Below are 18,776 nucleotides of genomic sequence, written 5' to 3' on the forward strand. Positions count from 1 at the left end.
GAGCTTTGGGTTGTAGACCATGGAAGGGCCACAGGAAAGGACTGAATTTACCAATGTGTCTTCCTGGCTTGGGCCACAGTCCGGCCTTTAGCCATAACAGTTACTTCCAAAAGGTCTTACCATGTCCTAGCTAGGAAAAAACAACAACTGTGTGTGTTCTAGTCTTCTTTTCAAACATGTCACAGGAAAAAACTGAAAACTGCTAATTGGACAAGAATGCGGAAGCAGGTGAGGCCACCCAAGGCAGAAGGGATTTTGTCCTTCCATAGGCTTTGGCCTCCTCCCCCCTCCTTCACGGATAAAGGTGACTGTGAGTAACAACCAGTCACCTCGCAAACATACACCTGTCCCCGGCCGGCCCGCCCTGGGCCCAGAGACGTGTCCAGCTGGTCTCGGGCTGATGTGGCCTGCTCACTCTAGCCTAAACCGGCTGAGGAACTAGCCCAAGCCTGAGAACATGGGTGGAGAAAGTAATTTGGGTGGTTTTCAGGATAACAAGTGGACACAGTCAACTTTCTGGTGTGGAGTATTTTTCTTTTCTGGATGATGTCTCGACAGTTTTTAATCCTGATCTCACTTCCCCTCAAATGCTGCTCCCCCCCGCTACCTTCAGGCTTCCTTCCTCCGAAGCCCAGCGAGTCTGCTGGGGAAATAATAATGTGAGAATAGTGATCGTAAATCACGACCCTTACGGAAGGCCTCCGTGGGCTGGGCTAAGTGCTTTACCTGCGTTCTATTTCCTGCCGTCCTCACAAGCCCCCGATGAGGAACGGGCTCTGGCTCTCTTCGTTTTGCAGATGAAGAAACTCAGTCCCAGAGAGACAAATAGCTAGTAAGTGGTGGTGACCAGACCGTGTGGTTACGAGCCCATAACCACTGTGCTAAAAAGGCTTTTAAGCATCTGTTGTACTGCCTCTCATAAAGTTAGTTTTAATATTAGCCTAATCCAACTCTATTTAGGAAGGGTAATGTGCTGCCAAAAAATCACTTATGACATGCTAACGCTAAATATAAATGGCTTTTCTATTATCTCTTGTTTGGGGCTATTTAGGCCAAGGCTTCCCTCCAAGGGCCTATAGAAGCAAAGGTTTATATGCATGCATACCATTTGGGCCAACAGGAAATGGGCCCAGCTCTGCTGGCCCAGAGTCAAGGCCCTAAAAAGATCTGCTTATAAAATCAGCATGGAAATGAAAGCAGACCAGGCCCTGGTATTACGCATGCCAAGAACCTCCTTCCAGTTTATTGTCCCTGGGGTGAGGGAGGGGAGGGCACAGCCCCGGGATGAGCATTTTGGAGCTGAGAGCTGAGGGTTTTGTGGGGAGAAGCTGACTTCTAGGTACCCTTTGGTCATCACCTTGGAATTGTAGAGATGTGTTTAGAGTCCAGAACAAAGAAACTTTCTGACTCCCTTGTTCTGTATTCCCGGTGGTTAATTCCCACCGGGGCTGCACCAGTGGGGGAGGGGTGCTGGCAGTCTTCTCTTCCTTAGCTTGCTGTCATGGTTAATTTTGTGTTGACTAGGCTAAGGATGTCCAGATAGCTGGTAAAACATTGTTTCTGGGTGTGGCTGTCAGGGTGTCTCGGGAAGAGATTAGCACTTGAATCGGTAGACAGAGTTAAGGTCACTCTCCCTGAAGTAGGTGGGCATTATCCAATCGTTGAAGGCCAGAATAGAACAAAAAAGGCATGAAAAAGTGCAAATTTGCTCTTTTCACTTGAGCTGGGACGTCCATCTTCTACTGATGCTCCCAGTTACTGGGCTTTTGGACGTGGATGTGGACTTATGCCATCAGCCACCAGGCACTCAGGCCTTCAGACTCCAACTGAGTTACACCACCAGCTTGCAGATGGCAGGTCTTGAGACTTCTCGGCCTCTATAATCACGTGAGCCAATTCCTATAATATATATACGTTCTGTTTCTCTGGAGAACCCAGACTCATGCCCTGGCTCTCATGGAGTTGCCTTCCTCTGTTAAAATGCTGAAGCTGGAGACCGAGAGACTTCTGGAGCAATAGTCATCTGAGACGCTTTTTCTCTCCTATCACTTCCCTGGCTTCTCGTGCTGAGATGAGGACTAAGCTGCCCCTCGTGCCTGGCCCGCAGACCTTGCAGCACCAGCCCCGTAGCAGCAGCTTCTATCCCTGCTGATGCAGACCCAGTGGGCTGGCCAGGTGGTCACTTGCCAAACCTGAAAACATTGGCTCTTTCCCTCTGCCTGGAATGTCCTCCTTACTCCGCTCTCACAACTCCTACCTCTTCACCTTCAACAGCTCAGGGTAAAACCCACCTCCTACTCACCTGCCATTTTGTCTTCCAAGTTCTTTCTATAGTCAATATGTAGCACATTGCTTATTGTTACTACTAACAGTAACAAGGACTCCAGCTATCATTCTTGGAGCGTGGTTTGCCCGGCACTCTCTCATTTACACATTATCTCATTGAAACCTCACAACCACCTTGTGAGGTGGGTGCTGTTATAACTTGCCTCATTTTCCAGAGGAGGAAGCTGAGGCTGGGGAGGTTAAGTGGCTTGCCCTAGGACATAGAGCTAAGAAGTGGTAGAGCTGGGATCTGAACCCAGGTCTCTCAAATCCCAGAGCCATTCTCTGAACCAGTGGGTTTACCTATTCTTTTCCATTAGATTCAGTTGGTTAAAGGAGTCTTTTATCTCTTTTGGACTTTCACCTCCTGATACCCAATACTGGGCTCTGCTTGGAGTGGGCAGTCGCCAGATTGATTTCAGTTTGCAGGAGTTCCACTTGCACCATCAGGGCCCGCTGGGCATCAGACTCTGCTTCTCCCTGGCCCTGCTAGGGAGAAGCAAACAGCAAGGTGGCCAGGAGCCAGAAGCAAGAGGCAGCGCCAAGTGTGAGCAATAACCAAGGTGCCTTGTAGTCAGGCACGGGCCCTGAGGCTTCCTGCTGCTCACCTCGCAGCCACATCACACTGGTACGCCTCTGGCAGTGCAGCACCTGCTAATGAGGCAGGGGAAACGAATGACACCGACATCCTGTTCGTGCCTGCCTGCTCGGACAGCTGGGGCATCTATGTGGGAAGATCGCCTTTTCAGATCACTGGATTTCCATGGAAATTAAACTCAGCCAGACATCATCTGCCCCCTTGTGGACTGTGCTTTTCTGACATCTTGGGAAAAGAGAAGGAAATAGTGCAGTCTCTAAAATTCCTGGGAAAATACCATTGCCTGAAAATCTTGCAGGGTCTGGAAACTGTCACTGTGACTTTCATTGACTAGGGGTGGCAGAGTCCCTTATGAGTCTTCTGGGTTCTTCTACCTTTTGACTACGGCTCCAGACAGCACACCTTGCTATTCGTAGTAAAATCCACGTGGCAGGTCTCTGCATCTTTCTGACCTTGTACCTGTCTCCCCTTTTGGTATAGCCATCTCCCAGCAGTCTCCTTTCAAAAACAACAAGTCCTCTTGCTTCTCCTTTTCCCATCTCCACTGCCATCACCCTGGCCTGTCCTAATCCCCTCCCTGTTACAGCAGCCTCTGCACCCACACCTCCCCTGCAGCCCAAGCCTCACACCACTTCGGGGCTAATCAGCCAACACCTCACTTTGCAGATGAGGCTCCCTGCTACCTACAGGGAAAAAGTTCAAAGTCCCCAACCTTCCCCTTGGCCAAGAATACGGATTGATGGCCTATTGTATGCAAAGCACTCCTCAGAAGTCTGCTCCAGTGGATCACAAGGGTGCAATCACACTGGCTATCAACTGTCCCTGTGGGTTGCAACAGGCACATTATACAGGCTCACAAGCATAGAAAACCAATTTATGGCTACCGAAGGGGAAAGTGGGGGCTGGGATGGATAAATTAGGAGTTTGGGATTAGCAGATACACACTACTATATATAAAATAGATACTACTTTATAGCACAGGGAACTATATTCAATACCTTGTAATAACCTATAATGGAAAAGAATCTGAAAAATATATATATATATATAACTGAATCAGTATGCTGTAGACCAGAAATGAACACTTTGTAAATCCACTATACTTCAATTAAAAATAAATAAATAAAAGGCAGAGGTGCCTGCCCAATGGCCCTTGCAGTTTCCAACCACTCATTCCTTCCTGCCTCGCACCTTTTCTCAGGCCACTCCTCTATCTAGATGGTCTTTCTTGTCTTTCTTTACCAAAGAAATCCAATCCAGTCCTCAAGGCTGATCTAGAGTCTCATGCCTGTGGTGGAGGCTCCCCTGACCATCCACCCACAGTGATTGCTGGAGTCATTTGACACTTAACATCTGGATAACTGAAGTGTCTGGACCAGTCACTTGGCACATGTCAGACCTTTTTGCATCCTTAACTTTTATGTTTATATATGGGTCTCCTTAACTTGACTGTTCATCTCATCACCTGGGAAACATTTTCATCCTCCTCAAGAAGCATTTACAAAGTGTCTACTATGTATTTTTAGCAGTGGAAAGTGATGAACCTTTGTGGAGCCTCTCTGAGTTAATAACTAAAAGCTTTCATAAAGATTTCACCGTTTGTCACGAAATGCTACCACTTCCATTTTATTTTTTGACTTAAAATGTAACTTAAATTACCTAATAAATAAATCTAGTCTTATGAAAGTGAAAACATTATAGGTCTGGTTACAGTATTCCTTGCCCACCCCTACCCCTCCTCACTCAAGACCCCTTAGAAATACGGATGAAGACACTGAGGCTCAGAGAAGTGCCACGATGTGCCCAAAGTCACACAGCTAGCGCATGTGGGAATTTTCTGACTCTAGAGCTCTTGTTTCCATTTTTTTCACGCTGCCTCCCGTGAAGGCAAGGACTCTGTTTGTACCTCTCTGTGTCCCGGATGCCCAGCACAGGGCTCTGCACCGAAGCTGGGGTTCTGCAAATGTTTCCATATCAGTGGGCTCCCCTGCAGACAGGTTTCCTCTGCATCAAGGCACTGCCTCCTGAGGCAGGCTATACCGGTCCCACCTGGTTAGTGAAGGCTCAAGTGGCAACTGAGGCCATGCAGGCACCCGGATAGGCGTCCTTCAGCCATCCCTGGGTTCTGTGACATCAGGGACCCCAGAAGTCTCCTTAGGGAGTGATTACAGCGAGACCTTGTAGAGGCAAGTCCAGTGTTGGCCGGGCACTCGCTATGTGGCTACCAGTGTGCCAGGGGTCGCTTGTCATGAGTGGAGAAATATAAAGTATTTTATTGTGGAACCAAGACTTCCCAATACCTCCGACACACTTAGCGAACCAGCCAGCACATATCCAAGTTCTAAATTATGCAAGTGTAGATGATGCTCTGAGGGATCAGGGAGGAAGAGTGTGACCACAGTGGTCAGAGCAGGCTTCTTAGAGGAGGTAAGTTGGCCGGAGAGAGGTGGGGAGCAGCCAGCGTGGAGGGCGCCGCGCTCCCAGCCGCGAGGCTGCAGCGCCCGGCGGAGCAGAGGAGCAGCGCGCCCTCTGCAGGCCGCTGTGAGGAGGCGGCTGAGCCCGGCGAGGCGAATTCGCCACTGGCTGCGGCGGCGGCTGCCGCGCGGCGGGTCTCCCAGCCTGTATCTCTCATCCAGCCTTGCATTTCCAGCGGCTTTCGGTGGCCATCCGGCCCACAGCAGCCGCGTTTTCCCCTCAGGGCATGCCCAGCCCTCTTCTCTCCCAGTTAGTTGCCTTCAGTCGCCCCCGTGGCGGAGGAGGCTTCTCCCTCTGCTTCCCCCTACCCCATCCGCAGCAAAGACTATTGTAGCCAACACGCCGAAAGCGCCCCCTACAACGTTTCCCTTGGGAAAGAAAAACCCCAAAAAACAAAAAACAGCGCCTAAAGGGACGAGGGTGGCGTGCCCCGTGGTCTGTCATTTAACACTTAAGCACATATTCTGTGCCAAGCTCTGTTCCACGTGCCTCGCAAGTACTGACTCATTTAATCCGCACTACAGTGCTGTTCTTGACCCCATTTTACAGCTGAGCAAGCTGAGGCACTGAGCGCTTAGTACCTTGGCCACCGCCTGGCCTCACAGTTGGAAAGAGGCAGCACCATCCTCTTAACCACCACACCAAGGCCTCTCCTGATGCTGCAGACATTGGGTCAGTCCCCCAAAGGCCGACGGTTCCCAGCCCAAGCCACTCCCCATCCTCAGGTCTCCCTGGTCATTTTCTGGGAACCACATCATCCTGCACTGCCTCCTGGCCCTCTCTAAGGGGGGGCCTCTGCTTTCAGGGTTTTCAGCTGCAGATGCTATATATGGCTTGCCTCAGTTATCCTCATCTGGAAAACAGTAATCATAGCACCTGCATCATAAAGCAGCTGAAAGGATCAAATGAGAGAATCCATACACAATTAGAAGAGTGGCCCACAATAAAAAGCACAAGAAATAACAATAGGTAAGAGACCAAGCCCCTGGTGGAACCCTAGGGGCTTCCCACCCACCTTCAAGAGAGACAGCAAACCCACTTGCCTTCAGAGCAGATCAAAGAGGGTCACATTCACTCTAGGGTTCTCACCGGCTTTCGGTGGCTGGGGCTGTCTTAGAAGCTGGGAACATCAGGCCCAGGCATAGGAGTATGTCTGGTCTAATCAGCCCTAATAAGTCACGTGGGTGTGCAGTTGGTACAGCTTTGATAGCAGCGTCCTCAGGTGCCCCAGTAACATGCCTGTTCCTCTCCCCTTGGAGTGGCCTGAGTCACCTTGTGTGGCAGTCAGTGTTCAGCATTGTCACCATCACAACCAGATACCTATCAAGTACTTACTATGCGGAGGGATCCGTGTTTGGGGTTCATGATCAAATGGGCAGCGTATGTTCACAGGCTGGTAGGAGGACTTGCTGTGGAGGCACACTGATTTTTCACACAAATTTTGGGAGGGGGTTTCCCCAGGCCTGGCGCTCTAGTTCTCTAGCATGGATGCTATAGCAGCAGTACAGAAACCAAGTGATTTCCAAACCCCAGCTGTATCCAGAGCCTCCCTCCAAGCCCAGAGGCTGGGCAAACGATAGATGCCAGACGAGAAGGCCATGTGCAGCTTATTATTGCAGAATCATTCCCTAGGAGCAAGGGGCCAAATCCAGCCAAAAGTCACTCCCACAGATCGATAACCAAAGGAGCCGTGTCCACCTGTTCATTCATTCATCCTCTCATTCATTTCTCCTCCCGATGGACATTTACAGCACATCCGCTGTGTTAAGTTCTCTGCTGTGTGTTAGGAATGTAAAGAGGAACAAGACATAGCCCCTAACAGAGACACACAAGTAAATACTTAGTCATCATACTATGACATAAACATTATAATTCATTGACTTAATTATTTCTTGAATACCTATTATGTGCCAGGCACTGTTCTAGGCACTGGGGATACAACCAGGAATTAAACAGACAACCTACCCGGGCTCATCGAGCTGACATAAATAGACTATGTTAGCAGTTCAAAGGAGAGGGCAAGATAAACAAGTTTCTTCTGCCTAGCACAGGGAACTATATTCAATATCTTGTAATAACCTATAATGAAAAAATATGAAAATGAATATGTGTATGTATATTTATGACTGAAACATTATGCTGTACACTGGAAATTGACACACTGTAAACTAACTATACTTTTTTAAAAAACAAAAAAAAACAAAAACAAAGGAGAGGGCATTGAGCACCGGCTAGTGAAGAGTGGGAAGGTTCATAGAAGAGGTGTGCTCTCAGCTGGCTCTTGAAGGACTGTACCCGGGCACAGAGGCAGGGAAGGGTAGGCGGGGGTGGCGGGGAGTAACTGCGGGCAAAACTGCCTGCATTTTCAGTAAACAAAGAATGTTGCCTGCCATTCCAGTAAACAATGAACGCTGCCCGCCATCAAGCCATCAGCCACTGCTGCTGCCTCCGACGGTGAGCCCTGAGGGGAATTCAGGATGGAGAAAAACAGGATACTGGCCCTACATAGTTAAGATGCATATCTAAGGAGTAACTTCAATGAGCTGAGATTCTTGCATCTTGCCATACATAGAAAAGCACTAAAACCATTCACTTGAGTTATCTGTTTTTGTGATTAGCAGTTATCTTTTGACATTCTACCACATTCCCCCCCACCCCCCAGCAAAAACTCCTATATATCTGATTCCTCCCTTACCTCTTTGGAGCAGTTCCTCAGAGCTACCTGAGAGGCTGCCTCCGGGGCTGTAGTACTCAGTAAGCTCCCTGAACTCGCAGCTTTTAGATTGTGCGTTTTTCTACAGTCCACCTAATAGTACAACAAAGCTTGGAAACAAGTGACTTGGTTTGGGACTTCGGAGCATGCGCAGAAGTAGCAGAACAAGAGGTGCAAGTTACTGTCTCCATAGAAGGTGCAATCAGCTAAAATAGACCGACGCCCAGGTGTCAACATTTTTCTGAGACCCTCCCACCCCTAACCCTGGCGAGAGGTGAGGGGACGCCAAACACCACCTGGTCATGTGGTTGCATTAGTGGAGTTGGGCTTTACCCAAATGGCCCAATAACCCCAGCCTCAAGCAAGTGACCTTAGAAAGGGGCTGAGCATTGTTTGCTAAGAGCCTTCCTTTATAAGGAGAGTCCGTCCTGAAAAACCTTAGGAAACTGGAATAAAATCAAATTTAGCTTTAGGTTCAAGTAATTATTCTTGAACAATGATTCTTAACTTGGCTGAAATAGTAAATAACCCATACTCTAAAAAGGAACTCTAAACAGTGCTTTGGTTATTACAATGTCTATTTAATATTTGTCAAGTGTATTTTATCCGTTGCTATTAGCCAGATTTTGTATTTTAATATATTTCATGACTCAAAATCAATAGTTGGATAGGATCACCTTGAAATTTTCTTTGAAACCTTCTGTCAGGTCAGCCAGCTCACAGTACGTTACCTCACCTCTCTAAGCCTCAGTTTCATCAGCTGTAAAATGGAGTTAATAATAATACCTACCTCTCAGGGCTGCTGACAGAATGAGAAGAGTTAATCCACGCAAAGTGCTTAGCACAACATCTGCCATATAGGAGGTCAAAATAATCATCTCTGATCCTGATTCTGTGTGGTTTTAGAGAAATCACTGGTACTTGGTTGTATTGATTGTTTAATCAGCAGAAGTAGGCTTAACTTAATCCTATCTGTCTAGCTCTAGAAATTCTGAAAAGGGCCACAGCCCTCGGTAGAAGATTTAAGAAATGATATTGTAACCCAAACAAGAAAAGTTGCTTTCCAATTTTCCTTGTGGACAAACTGAGGCACAAACCCATGATGAGGTGTCATGTGACCCAAAACAGAGAAGCCTGAAGCTGAAGTGGGATTACAGTTTCAGTGGCCAAACCCCCAGCTTTCTGTCCTAATTGGCAAAGAGCATGCTTTTACCCAGAAGTCCAAGCGCCTTTACCCTCTGACCTTCACTTCTAGGGTAAACCCATTACAAGGCTCAATTTTTATGATAAAGAGACTCCTGAGCCCTAAACTTAACTGCAAATATAACAGGAGATCTTTTGCTTCCAAAGGCCTCAGTGTGCGTTGCCTCTTCCCAGCAGCTTCTTTCCCCAGGGAGCAAAGTCATAGACCTGGGTAATCAGGTCAGGGCCTCATGGATTCCTTGAAATACTACAAGAGCAAAGGGAACTCCAGTGATCATATAGTGCCCCTGGGCTGGCAGGGGAGTGGGGTCTGGGTGTGAGGCAGGACAGATTTATTTTTGACCTTCTCCCTTGAATAATCAGTGATATAAAATAAGTGCTCTTAGAGTTCAGGATTATCACTATAACCACATATTCCCATTCAGTCCATTCCAAAAGTGTCCTCTTGATCTGTGTGTGTGTGTGTGTGAGAGAGAGAGAAATTCTATAGGGCATGTGGGATTTTCTTGAGACTGTTTTAGAAATCTGTAGGTCAGGGATATTTCCGTTACATCAGTCTCCCACGGATGAAATGCAGATCATCCAAAGCATTCCAATAAAACAATAACAGCCATAATAATAGCAAAATGGTGTAAAGCAGGTACCTTTACATAGTAACCCCACTGATCTTCACATTGTGCCTACGAGTTAGATATTGTTGCTATCCACGTATGCCTGATGGGGAAACAGGTACAAAGGAGTTAAGTAAAAATTGAACAGTTGTCAAGTGAGAAACTTTGGGATTTGAAAAATGAGACCTCTAGTCCAAAAGGGTCTCATGAGCGAGTCCTGAGCAGGAAGATTAGGAGCAGTGGGGAGACCAGGGGATAAGGAAGTCCCAGACCTGGGTCACCCCTCTGCCCTGATGTACAGGGCTGCCTCCAAATTCCTTGTTCTGGTCCAGCTCCACCAGCAGGAGTAGATGCAGGTTTTCTGGGGATATCAGTTTATGTCAGTATATAATTTGGGTGCCCTCTTTAAACAAACACAAACATATTTTACTTTTGAAAATTTTACAAAACTGGATGACCAAATGAATATGTTGCTATCGCCCCTCCCAGAGCTGGGAAGGGGCTCGTGCAAGGAGGGTCTCTGAAGCTGAAGCATCATTAGGTTCAGGGTACATATCTCTCTACCATGAGATATCTGCTCCTCGCCCAGCAGGATACTGGAAGCTCATTTAGACAGAAGAGTTCTCCTTTTCACTCCCAAACATAAGGCCCTCGGAAGTTGATCTGTCAACAGCAGTTTAGCACAGACTTTGCCCTGGTTATGTCTTTATGGCCACAACCATCTCCACTCTGGGAGTGAAAACACTGGAGACCCGATGAAACGTGCCATGTGATTAGTTTCAGCACATTCTCTTAAATTTCGCCAGTGCTAAATTTCCTCCCTGCATTACAAAAGTTGCCCAAGGGAATGAAGTCCCAGGACAGATATTTACCACCAAAATGAGACCTCTCTTTGACTGACAGTCATGGAAAAGCCATGGATTAATACTCTTTTCATTTAACTCAGTTGTGTCTTCGAAGAGGGTACAGGGAAAAGACTGCCCAATCTGTTATTTGAGCATTGTTTAGATTTGTTGCTGGGATACCAAAGGCTCTTTTAATTTAAGCCTTTGGCTAAGAAGAGCACCATGCATCTGAACTTGTTCACCTGCACTTAAAACAAATAATGGCTGAAATGAAGGGAAAGCTCCTCCAAACATTTTGAGTGGAACAAGGCATTTTTTGTGTGTCCAGAAATTGCAGCGTCCGATATTTGTTGTCCAAATAAATCTCCACCTGCATACCAAAATGCACATTACACATAATGAGATGAGGCTTTGAAAAGACAGATGTTAATTTTTTCGAGGTAAATCAGATCACCTTTGACCCAAACTCCGAGTGGTAATTTTGCTGCTCAGCTTCTTGGTCCTGAAACTAATGTAAATCTTTACATTTGTAATTTTACTTGCCAATGCCAACCCACCCACACAGTCTGCAAATGACTGTTCTGAGTCAGAGACTATTCACTTATGAATGTGTTAGATATGTTAAAATGTTCTTGGGAAGGATTAAATCACCTAATCCCAGTCCTTTCACAGATTGTGCTTTATGTAAAAATGATGGAGCTAGAGAACATAACTGGAAGGGACTTTAGGGGAGAAACTAAGGTTCTGATGTTAGAAGTGACTTGCCCCCAGGGTCACTCAGCAACCAAAGCTAAAACCGCAAAGGAGAGTGCTGGCTTCCTTTTAGGCTTTTATTACAGGATCACACTTGGAAATCTTTGCTCAGGGTCGAAAAGCTACCCCTTCCCCACCCTCCTGCCTCCCACAGCGTCTGTGAGTCCTGGTACCCCACAGTCTGACGCTGGTCTAAAAGAATCATGCCGTGTTGAATCCAAGCAGTCAGAATATTATTCAGATAAAAACAAATCAACTACTCTTACAACAGTATGTATCAATTATTTTTTTGGTTCGATAGACAGGAATGTTCATAATGGTTACTTTTGAGGAGGGGGATTAGGGATGGCAGAGGGAGGACAGGAGATGTCTTTTCTCTACTGTTCAACTTTGATTACCATGTACAGACACTGTGTTAAAAACCTAAAAACAAATTAGAAATCCTATGCTCACAAACTTCACAGGAGAAATGAAATTTATCCCAGGAACACTGATGCTTGAAAATCTATTATCCAGCAACATGGGTGGACCTAGAGATTATCATACTAAGTGAAGTAAGTCAGACGGAGAAAGACAAATATCATAATATCACTTATATTTGGAATCTTAAAAAAGACACTAATGAACTTATTTACAAAACAGAAACAGACTCAGACATAAACAACAAACTTATGGATACCAAAGGGGAACAGGAGGCAGGGATAAATTAGGAGTTTGGGATTAGCAGATACAAACTACTATATATAAAGTAGATAAACAACCAGGTCCTACTGTATAGCACAGGGAACTATATTCAGTAGCTTGTAATAACCTATAATGAAAAAGAATATATACATGTATGGATAACTGAATCACTATACTGTACACCAGAAGCTAACACAACATCGTAAATCAACTATACTTCAATAAAAAAAGAATAAAATCTGTTATCCGGTAAAGCAGTATACTTGAAAATTTTTTCTACCGAACTATCCACAATGGCAGAGGAGGCTGACAGGGTTCCCCCTGGAGTCTGAGGGCAGTGCCAGAAATGGTCCTCTGTACACAAGAACTCTCTTTGCAGCTTTAAAATGCATTCAAATTGTGCAATAGACTCTCTAACATATCTGCATCTCTTTTAATACCAAAATAATGGCTCAAATGACTTACCATCCACGACAACTGCCCCTATGAGGAGACACCCCTGGTTTCTTTCTCCGGCGGTTGGAGCACCCGGACCACACTGCCTCCAGTGATTGAACAGAGTGGCCCCTGGAACGGGGAACGTGGCTGTGTACGTGCTGACCTGTATTCTGGCTCTCTCACCTGGAATTGGGCTTCCCGGATTCTGTTAGGCATTGAATAGTAACAAAACAACGGCATAAATTAGGAGGTTGCTAAGATTGTGTACCATCAATGTTCGCACGAGCATAATGGACATAATGAATGCTATAGCACTATCCTGCACAGCTTGGAGAGATTAAAACCACTTTGTCTTTAAATTAAATTTCAAAAATCATTGAACAACAAGAATAGAAAGAAGAGAGAGAAAAAAACCTCATCTATGTCAGCCACCCAATTGTAGGAGGCCCCACTTCTTGCTTTCTGATCATTAATGCTCGGTCCTAGGTTTATTTTAATAGCTGCTAGCTCTGTGAGTCCACATTTATTGTGATAACTATAAAGGGGGCTTGGGTTCTTGTATTGTGGTTTGCAGCCCTAAGTGGAGAGCCTCTTATCCCCTTTCAGGATCAAATTCTCTGAAGAAGACCTGAGCTGAAGTTTATTTTATATAAATTCTACTCAAAATAGTATGTCTAGGCTGTTGCAGAGAAAGAAAAGAGGGTTTGAATTCATTCTTAAGTAGTTCTCTGCTTGTGCAGATCTTCATTCAACAAAATGGATGCCTAATTGTGAAAAACTCATATTTGGAATGCTTACTAGATGCCAGTCACCATATTGATTGCTGTACATGCTTTGTTACTTCACCCTTACTCCCAACACCTCTAGGAAATACAGCTAGCACTATTACACCCCCATTTTACAGATGAGGAAACTGAGACTCAAGATAAGTGACTCAGCCAAGGCCATACAGGTAAGTAATCAGCAGAGCCCGGATTCAAATCTGGGTACTTCTGTTTCTGGAGCCCCTGAAATCTTAACTGTCTCTTAATAATGATCATAGTTATCATTTATAGACTGTTTATTATGTATGCTCTGTGGTAGATGCTTTGCATACATTCTTTAATCCTTGAAACAACCCTCTGAGGCAGGCATTATTATTATCCCTGTTTTGTAGATGAGGAAAACTGAGGCTTAGAGTAATAAGGTAACACAGTAAGTGGCAGAATCCAGGCTTCTCTGATACCAGTAGAGTTTTAGTTTCTTTTTTAAACAACTTTATTATGGTATCTTTTTTTTTAATTTTAGTCAGTTACAATGTGTCAATTTCTGGTGCACAGCATAATGTCCCAGTCATGCATATATATACATATATTTGTTTTCATATTTTTTCATTAAAGGTTATTATAAGATATTGAATATAGTTCCCTGTGCTATAGTTTTTTAAAATCTATTTTTATATATAGTGGTTAACATTTGCAAATCCCAAACTCCCAAATTTATCCCTTCCCACCCCCTTTCCCCTTAAGTCTGTTTACTATGTATTCAGACACCTTTAACATGCAAACATTGTATATATTTGAGGTAGACAACTTGATGTTTTGTATGTGTATACATTGTGAAGAGTTCTCAACAACTAAGCTATACCATTCAGGTGGTTGGCCAGGGGGCACATAACAAAAATTTCTAGGATGCCCTGGGCATTAATGCCTGCCATGCAGAGCAGCGCCTTAACATGCCAGTGTGCAGTGTTCCTTGGGAATGAGTTTTCCCTGTGTGCATGGCTCACCTATCCTATCACTTTCTACTTTGAATGTTGTGGCTTGACAGCCATGGTGCTTTATTCTTCATTCAAATCTCATGTTACAGGCAAAATCCACTTAATTTCTGAGTCCTAATCAAGAGCTATAGAAATTGCAAACATATTCTCACATGGATCCCAAAAAGAGTTTATTCAAAAGAAACAAGTATCCTCCACTGACTGGGCTTATCATTACTAGCATGTTAGGCAAAACGCAGATGCTCTATTTCCTCTTTGTAAAATGAGTTTTGAGGTCGTGGCAGCTCTCACCATTATCTTTAACAGCACTGCCATCTCAGCACTGTGCCAGCTCTAATCTCTGCTTTGAATAGGATTAAATTAAAATGACTTGAGACAGGTGAAGATGGCTGAGGCAAGGCCACTGGACAAAACTTGCTATCATTACCTCATATTTTACATTTTTTTGTTTACATAAGATGAAATTCATAGAACAATTTTAAAGTGAACAATTTAGCTTGTATTGCTTGACTAATAACCACAAGATACAAAAGGTGGGTACATAGTACTTTCTGGAGAAAGCTCATCAGCTAAGACTGTCCACAGGCAACAGACCAATGGTTTTTGGATGCTCTGGGCTTGAAATTCATTTTGCTAATGTATTGGGAATGCTGATGGATCACACAACCAAGTTATTCTTTGCTAAATGGATGGTTTTAGAAGAAAGTTCTTCATCTTGGGAGATACTGTAGCATTTATTAAACATGAAGCATTTACTCAACTGTAGCACTTACAATTATAAAATGTATTTTTATATGAAAATAAACCACAAACAAAATTGTGTTTCAGATATTTTTTATTTCTTCAAATTTGTTATTTATCAGGAGTGACTGAAATAAAAAATATAATTGGGTCCCATCATCATGGAAATGGCTTTAAGAGAAAACTGGTCCAGTGAATATTATTGCTTCCCATTTCAACCAGTAAGTAGTTGCCATTGATAAATAGACAGCCAACAGTCTGTCAAGAATGCTCATGATATGTGATATAATACAACATGCCTGTTCACAGAGGGAGAAAAACTAGGAAATAACTTATGTGAACTTCTTGATCTCATCATACAAGACAAGCACAAAAGCACCACCCATGCCTCTGAGGACATTGGACCACGCGCCTTTGAAAAAGGCTTTGGCTCCTTCGTCACGAGCGATCTTCCGCCAGCAGTCAAGCGTGCCTGTGTACATGATATCAGCTGCAAAGAACAAAGACAAGGAGTTGGTGACCCCAGGCTGATGAAAAGGCCCTACGTTTACTAGACTAAACCAGAGCCCCACCTTATCTAAAAGCTAATGTCAGTTCAGAAAAAAATCAACACTTAAACACTGGTGTGGGTAATACTGAAATATCAATCTGGTGACTAGAGAACAGGGGTATGTAGACTAACTCTTAGTAGTCTTAACCTCTAACACCCTCATCATAGGCATCCAAAGGGCCCACTCAGACCTAACTGTGCAGTACACACAGACCAATCAACCCCACCCGCGATCTCCAGACTGACGTTTTTAAAGTCAGGTATCACTAGTTTGTGCCCATGTCCCATATCTATTTTCTGCTCAAGTGGAACTTACTTCCTTTGCGCCCTGACTGCATCATCATGCGGCGACGCACGGTGTCAAACGGATAGGAAGTCAACCCAGCAACCGCTGTGACCGACTGTGCAATCATCCAGCTGATGAAGATATGAGTATTCTTGGGATCTGGAAGCATTCCTGAGAATCGGAAAGAAACACTTTTACCAGAAAGCAGAGTCTTCCTGACTTGTTTTCCACACCCCCCACCCCCAAGATCTCCTCTGTACACAAGGGCTGTACGGGATGACCTTGACTTCCTTCAGCAATTACAAAAAAAAAAAAAAAAAAAAAAAAGCAAAAAACCCCTTTGGTTCCTGGAAAATTAGGATGGCAAATGATATTTTAACACATTGATCGCCACGTCACCCAAATCTGGGTGACAGTTGTTTCTTCAGGGGTACCTGATTCACAGTGGGCGATCAACATGTTAAATGGTCTCAGAAGAACAGTATCAAAGCACACAACAAACTTACCCTTTGCAGTGTCATAGATACCAAAGTAGGCAGCTCGGTAGATGATAATACCCTGCACAGACACGTTAAAGCCTTGGTATAGGCCCTTAATCCCATCAGATTTGTAGATCTTAACCAGGCAGTCACCAAGGCCTCTGAATTCCCTTTCAGCTCCAGCTTTGCCCACATCAGCTGCTAGACGGGTACGGGCAAAGTCAAGAGGGTACACAAAACACAAGGATGTGGCACCAGCGGCACCACCTGATGCCAGATTCCCTGCAAAGTAGCGCCAAAACTGGGTCCTCTTGTCCACACCACCCAGGAAGATCTGCTTGTATTTATCTTTGAAGGCAAAGTTGAGAGCCTGGGTGGGGAAGTATCTGATGACATTGGCCAGGTTACCACGCCAGAAGGACAGGACTCCCTGCTCCTTGGGGATACGAACCACGCAGTCTATGATGCCCTTGTACTGCTTATCTGCAGTGATTTGCTTGCTGGCATGCTGCACCTGACAGACAAGAAAGAGGCCAACAGGGAGAGTTATAACCATGGAGAAGGGAAAGAAAAGAAAATGTATCATCTCAATTGACACCCTTAAAGGTTAGTTGGCTCCCCTTGCCACATATCTAGTCTTCTACGTCCCACAGGCTGCACTCTCCCAATCCTCTGACGCTTTCACAGGTGGAAGAGATGACCTGTACCATCAGAGACATTAAGCCTCCACCCCGTTGGGTGGGGAGGGGGCACCCTCAAGTGAACCCATGACCTTTAGACCTGGGAGAAAGGTCATTACCTCAGACCCACGTTCAGAGGCATTAGGGTGAGTCCCATGTCGGGCGCGGTCACCTGGGTGACCGTGGCCCACGCTTCAGGTCTCTGGAGCGGCTTCCCTCCCGCTCCGGCCCCACTCCTCTCCTGGAGGTGACCCGTCGGCCGCCACCCGTACGCCCGTGCCGGCGCGCCCTCTAGAGCCGGAGCGGGAGAGCGCGCGGCGCAAGAAGCCAGGCCGCGGGGACGCCGCGGCGGCTGCGCGGGGGAGGACGCAGTAGGGCCACGCGCTTCCCGGCGCCGGCTTCCGGCCCGGCCAGGTCGGAGCGCGCCTGCCGGCTGCCGGCTGCGAGGCCGCTCTACCGGCCTCATGGCCTCCCCTAAGCTGTTATCTCCTTGCCGCGACCTTGAGGTCTTCGGTAAGGACAGGTGTCCGTCTTCCCAGTGACGAATTTCAGGCTTTGCCCTTGACCCCAAGGCCTGGGAGCCAGCTACTACCGGGCTGCCCCATCCGAGTTCGCGGCCTCAGGGATGCCCAGGCCCTGGTCTTCCTCCCCGCCCTCCCCCGGGCCCCTACCCCTTCCTAGATCCTTAACTTCAGGCCACTATAAGCACTGCCCTTAAGTTTGCCTTTTGGTCCAACCCTGCGGCCAACCCTGCCCTCACGCTGCCACTTCACTGGTCCGGAGGGTTAGCTGCCCCTGCCCCCGACCCCGGGCACCGTTTCCCGCGCGACCCCTCCCCCCACTTCCTGGTCGGGCTCTCGGATCCCCGGACGTACCTGCAGCAGCAGCTTGACCCGCTCGATGGGCGCTACCGCGGTCTTGGAGATGGCCGCGGCCACTCCACCTGCCAGGAAGTCCTTGGCGAAGGACACAGCGGCATCTGTCATGTTGGAAGGCGAGAGGAAGCGGGCGACTGCAAGAATGGTAAGGGACCAGCTCGGACTCCGAGGCTGTGGGGCGGAGCGAAGCAAATGGCCGATTTATATAGGGGGAGTCGGCGCCCGGGCGGCCGGCGTCGGGGGCGGGCGCCGAGTCCCGGCGCGCGGGGCGGCGGGGCAGCTGAGTGGCTCCGCGCGCGGAGGGAGGAGCCGGGGAGTCGGGCAGGGGCCGCCCTCCGCGCCGCCGGGGCTCGTCCACAGCACCTGACCCGGCCCGAGGAAGGGGCGGCCCCAGGGAGTACCTGGGCCCCGACGCGGGACCCTGGGGGGGGGGGTGCCTGGGGCGCAGAGGGACCGGGAAGTCACGGGGTGCCTGGATAAGGGTAGGGCGCAGTATTGAAGGGGACTCCAAAGAACAAAAAACCCCCACCCCCCAAAAAACTTGGTAGTTAAGATAAATACTATTTAATGCAATATAAAAAAATTCATATAGACAAATTACAGCGCGCTGGCCTGTCGCCTGTTTTTGTAAATAAAGTTTACTTGGGGCCCCAGGGCTGGGATGACGGTGAGGCACTTAAGGCAGAGCCCTGCAAGTGCAAGATGGGAGCCTGTCTTTATTTTAAATTTCGAAACGTTGTTCATCATGGGCTTTTGCA

At 46.7% G+C, this 18,776-nt stretch overlaps 1 protein-coding gene across 1 annotated transcript; it reads right to left on the reverse strand.

Annotated features, from left to right (window-relative positions):
- Positions 1-15,221: 15,221 nt before the first annotated feature.
- Positions 15,222-18,219, reverse strand: SLC25A5 (solute carrier family 25 member 5). The gene is made up of 4 exons (XM_032475939.1): positions 18,016-18,219; positions 16,488-16,974; positions 16,012-16,152; positions 15,222-15,635 (listed from the first exon to the last, which is right to left on the reverse strand). Exons 1-4 carry the CDS (start codon positions 18,124-18,126, stop codon positions 15,478-15,480), a joined length of 897 nt encoding a protein of 298 aa, XP_032331830.1. The 5' UTR covers positions 18,127-18,219; the 3' UTR covers positions 15,222-15,477.
- Between the last annotated feature and the right edge of the window lie 557 nt (positions 18,220-18,776).

The sequence above is a fragment of the Camelus ferus genome, chromosome X (assembly GCF_009834535.1).
Source record: "Camelus ferus isolate YT-003-E chromosome X, BCGSAC_Cfer_1.0, whole genome shotgun sequence".
Lineage (NCBI taxonomy): Eukaryota > Metazoa > Chordata > Mammalia > Artiodactyla > Camelidae > Camelus > Camelus ferus.

Coding starts and splice junctions, on each gene's coding strand:
- SLC25A5 (XM_032475939.1), bottom strand. CDS start 18,126: ATGACAGATGCCGCTGTGTCCTTCGCCAAGGACTTCCTGGCAGGTGGA. Junction 16,975..18,015: donor GGGTCAAGCTGCTGCTGCAG/GTACGTCCGGGG, acceptor CTTGTCTGTCAG/GTGCAGCATGCCAGCAAGCA. Junction 15,636..16,011: donor GCAGTCAGGGCGCAAAGGAA/GTAAGTTCCACT, acceptor TGTTCTTTGCAG/CTGATATCATGTACACAGGC.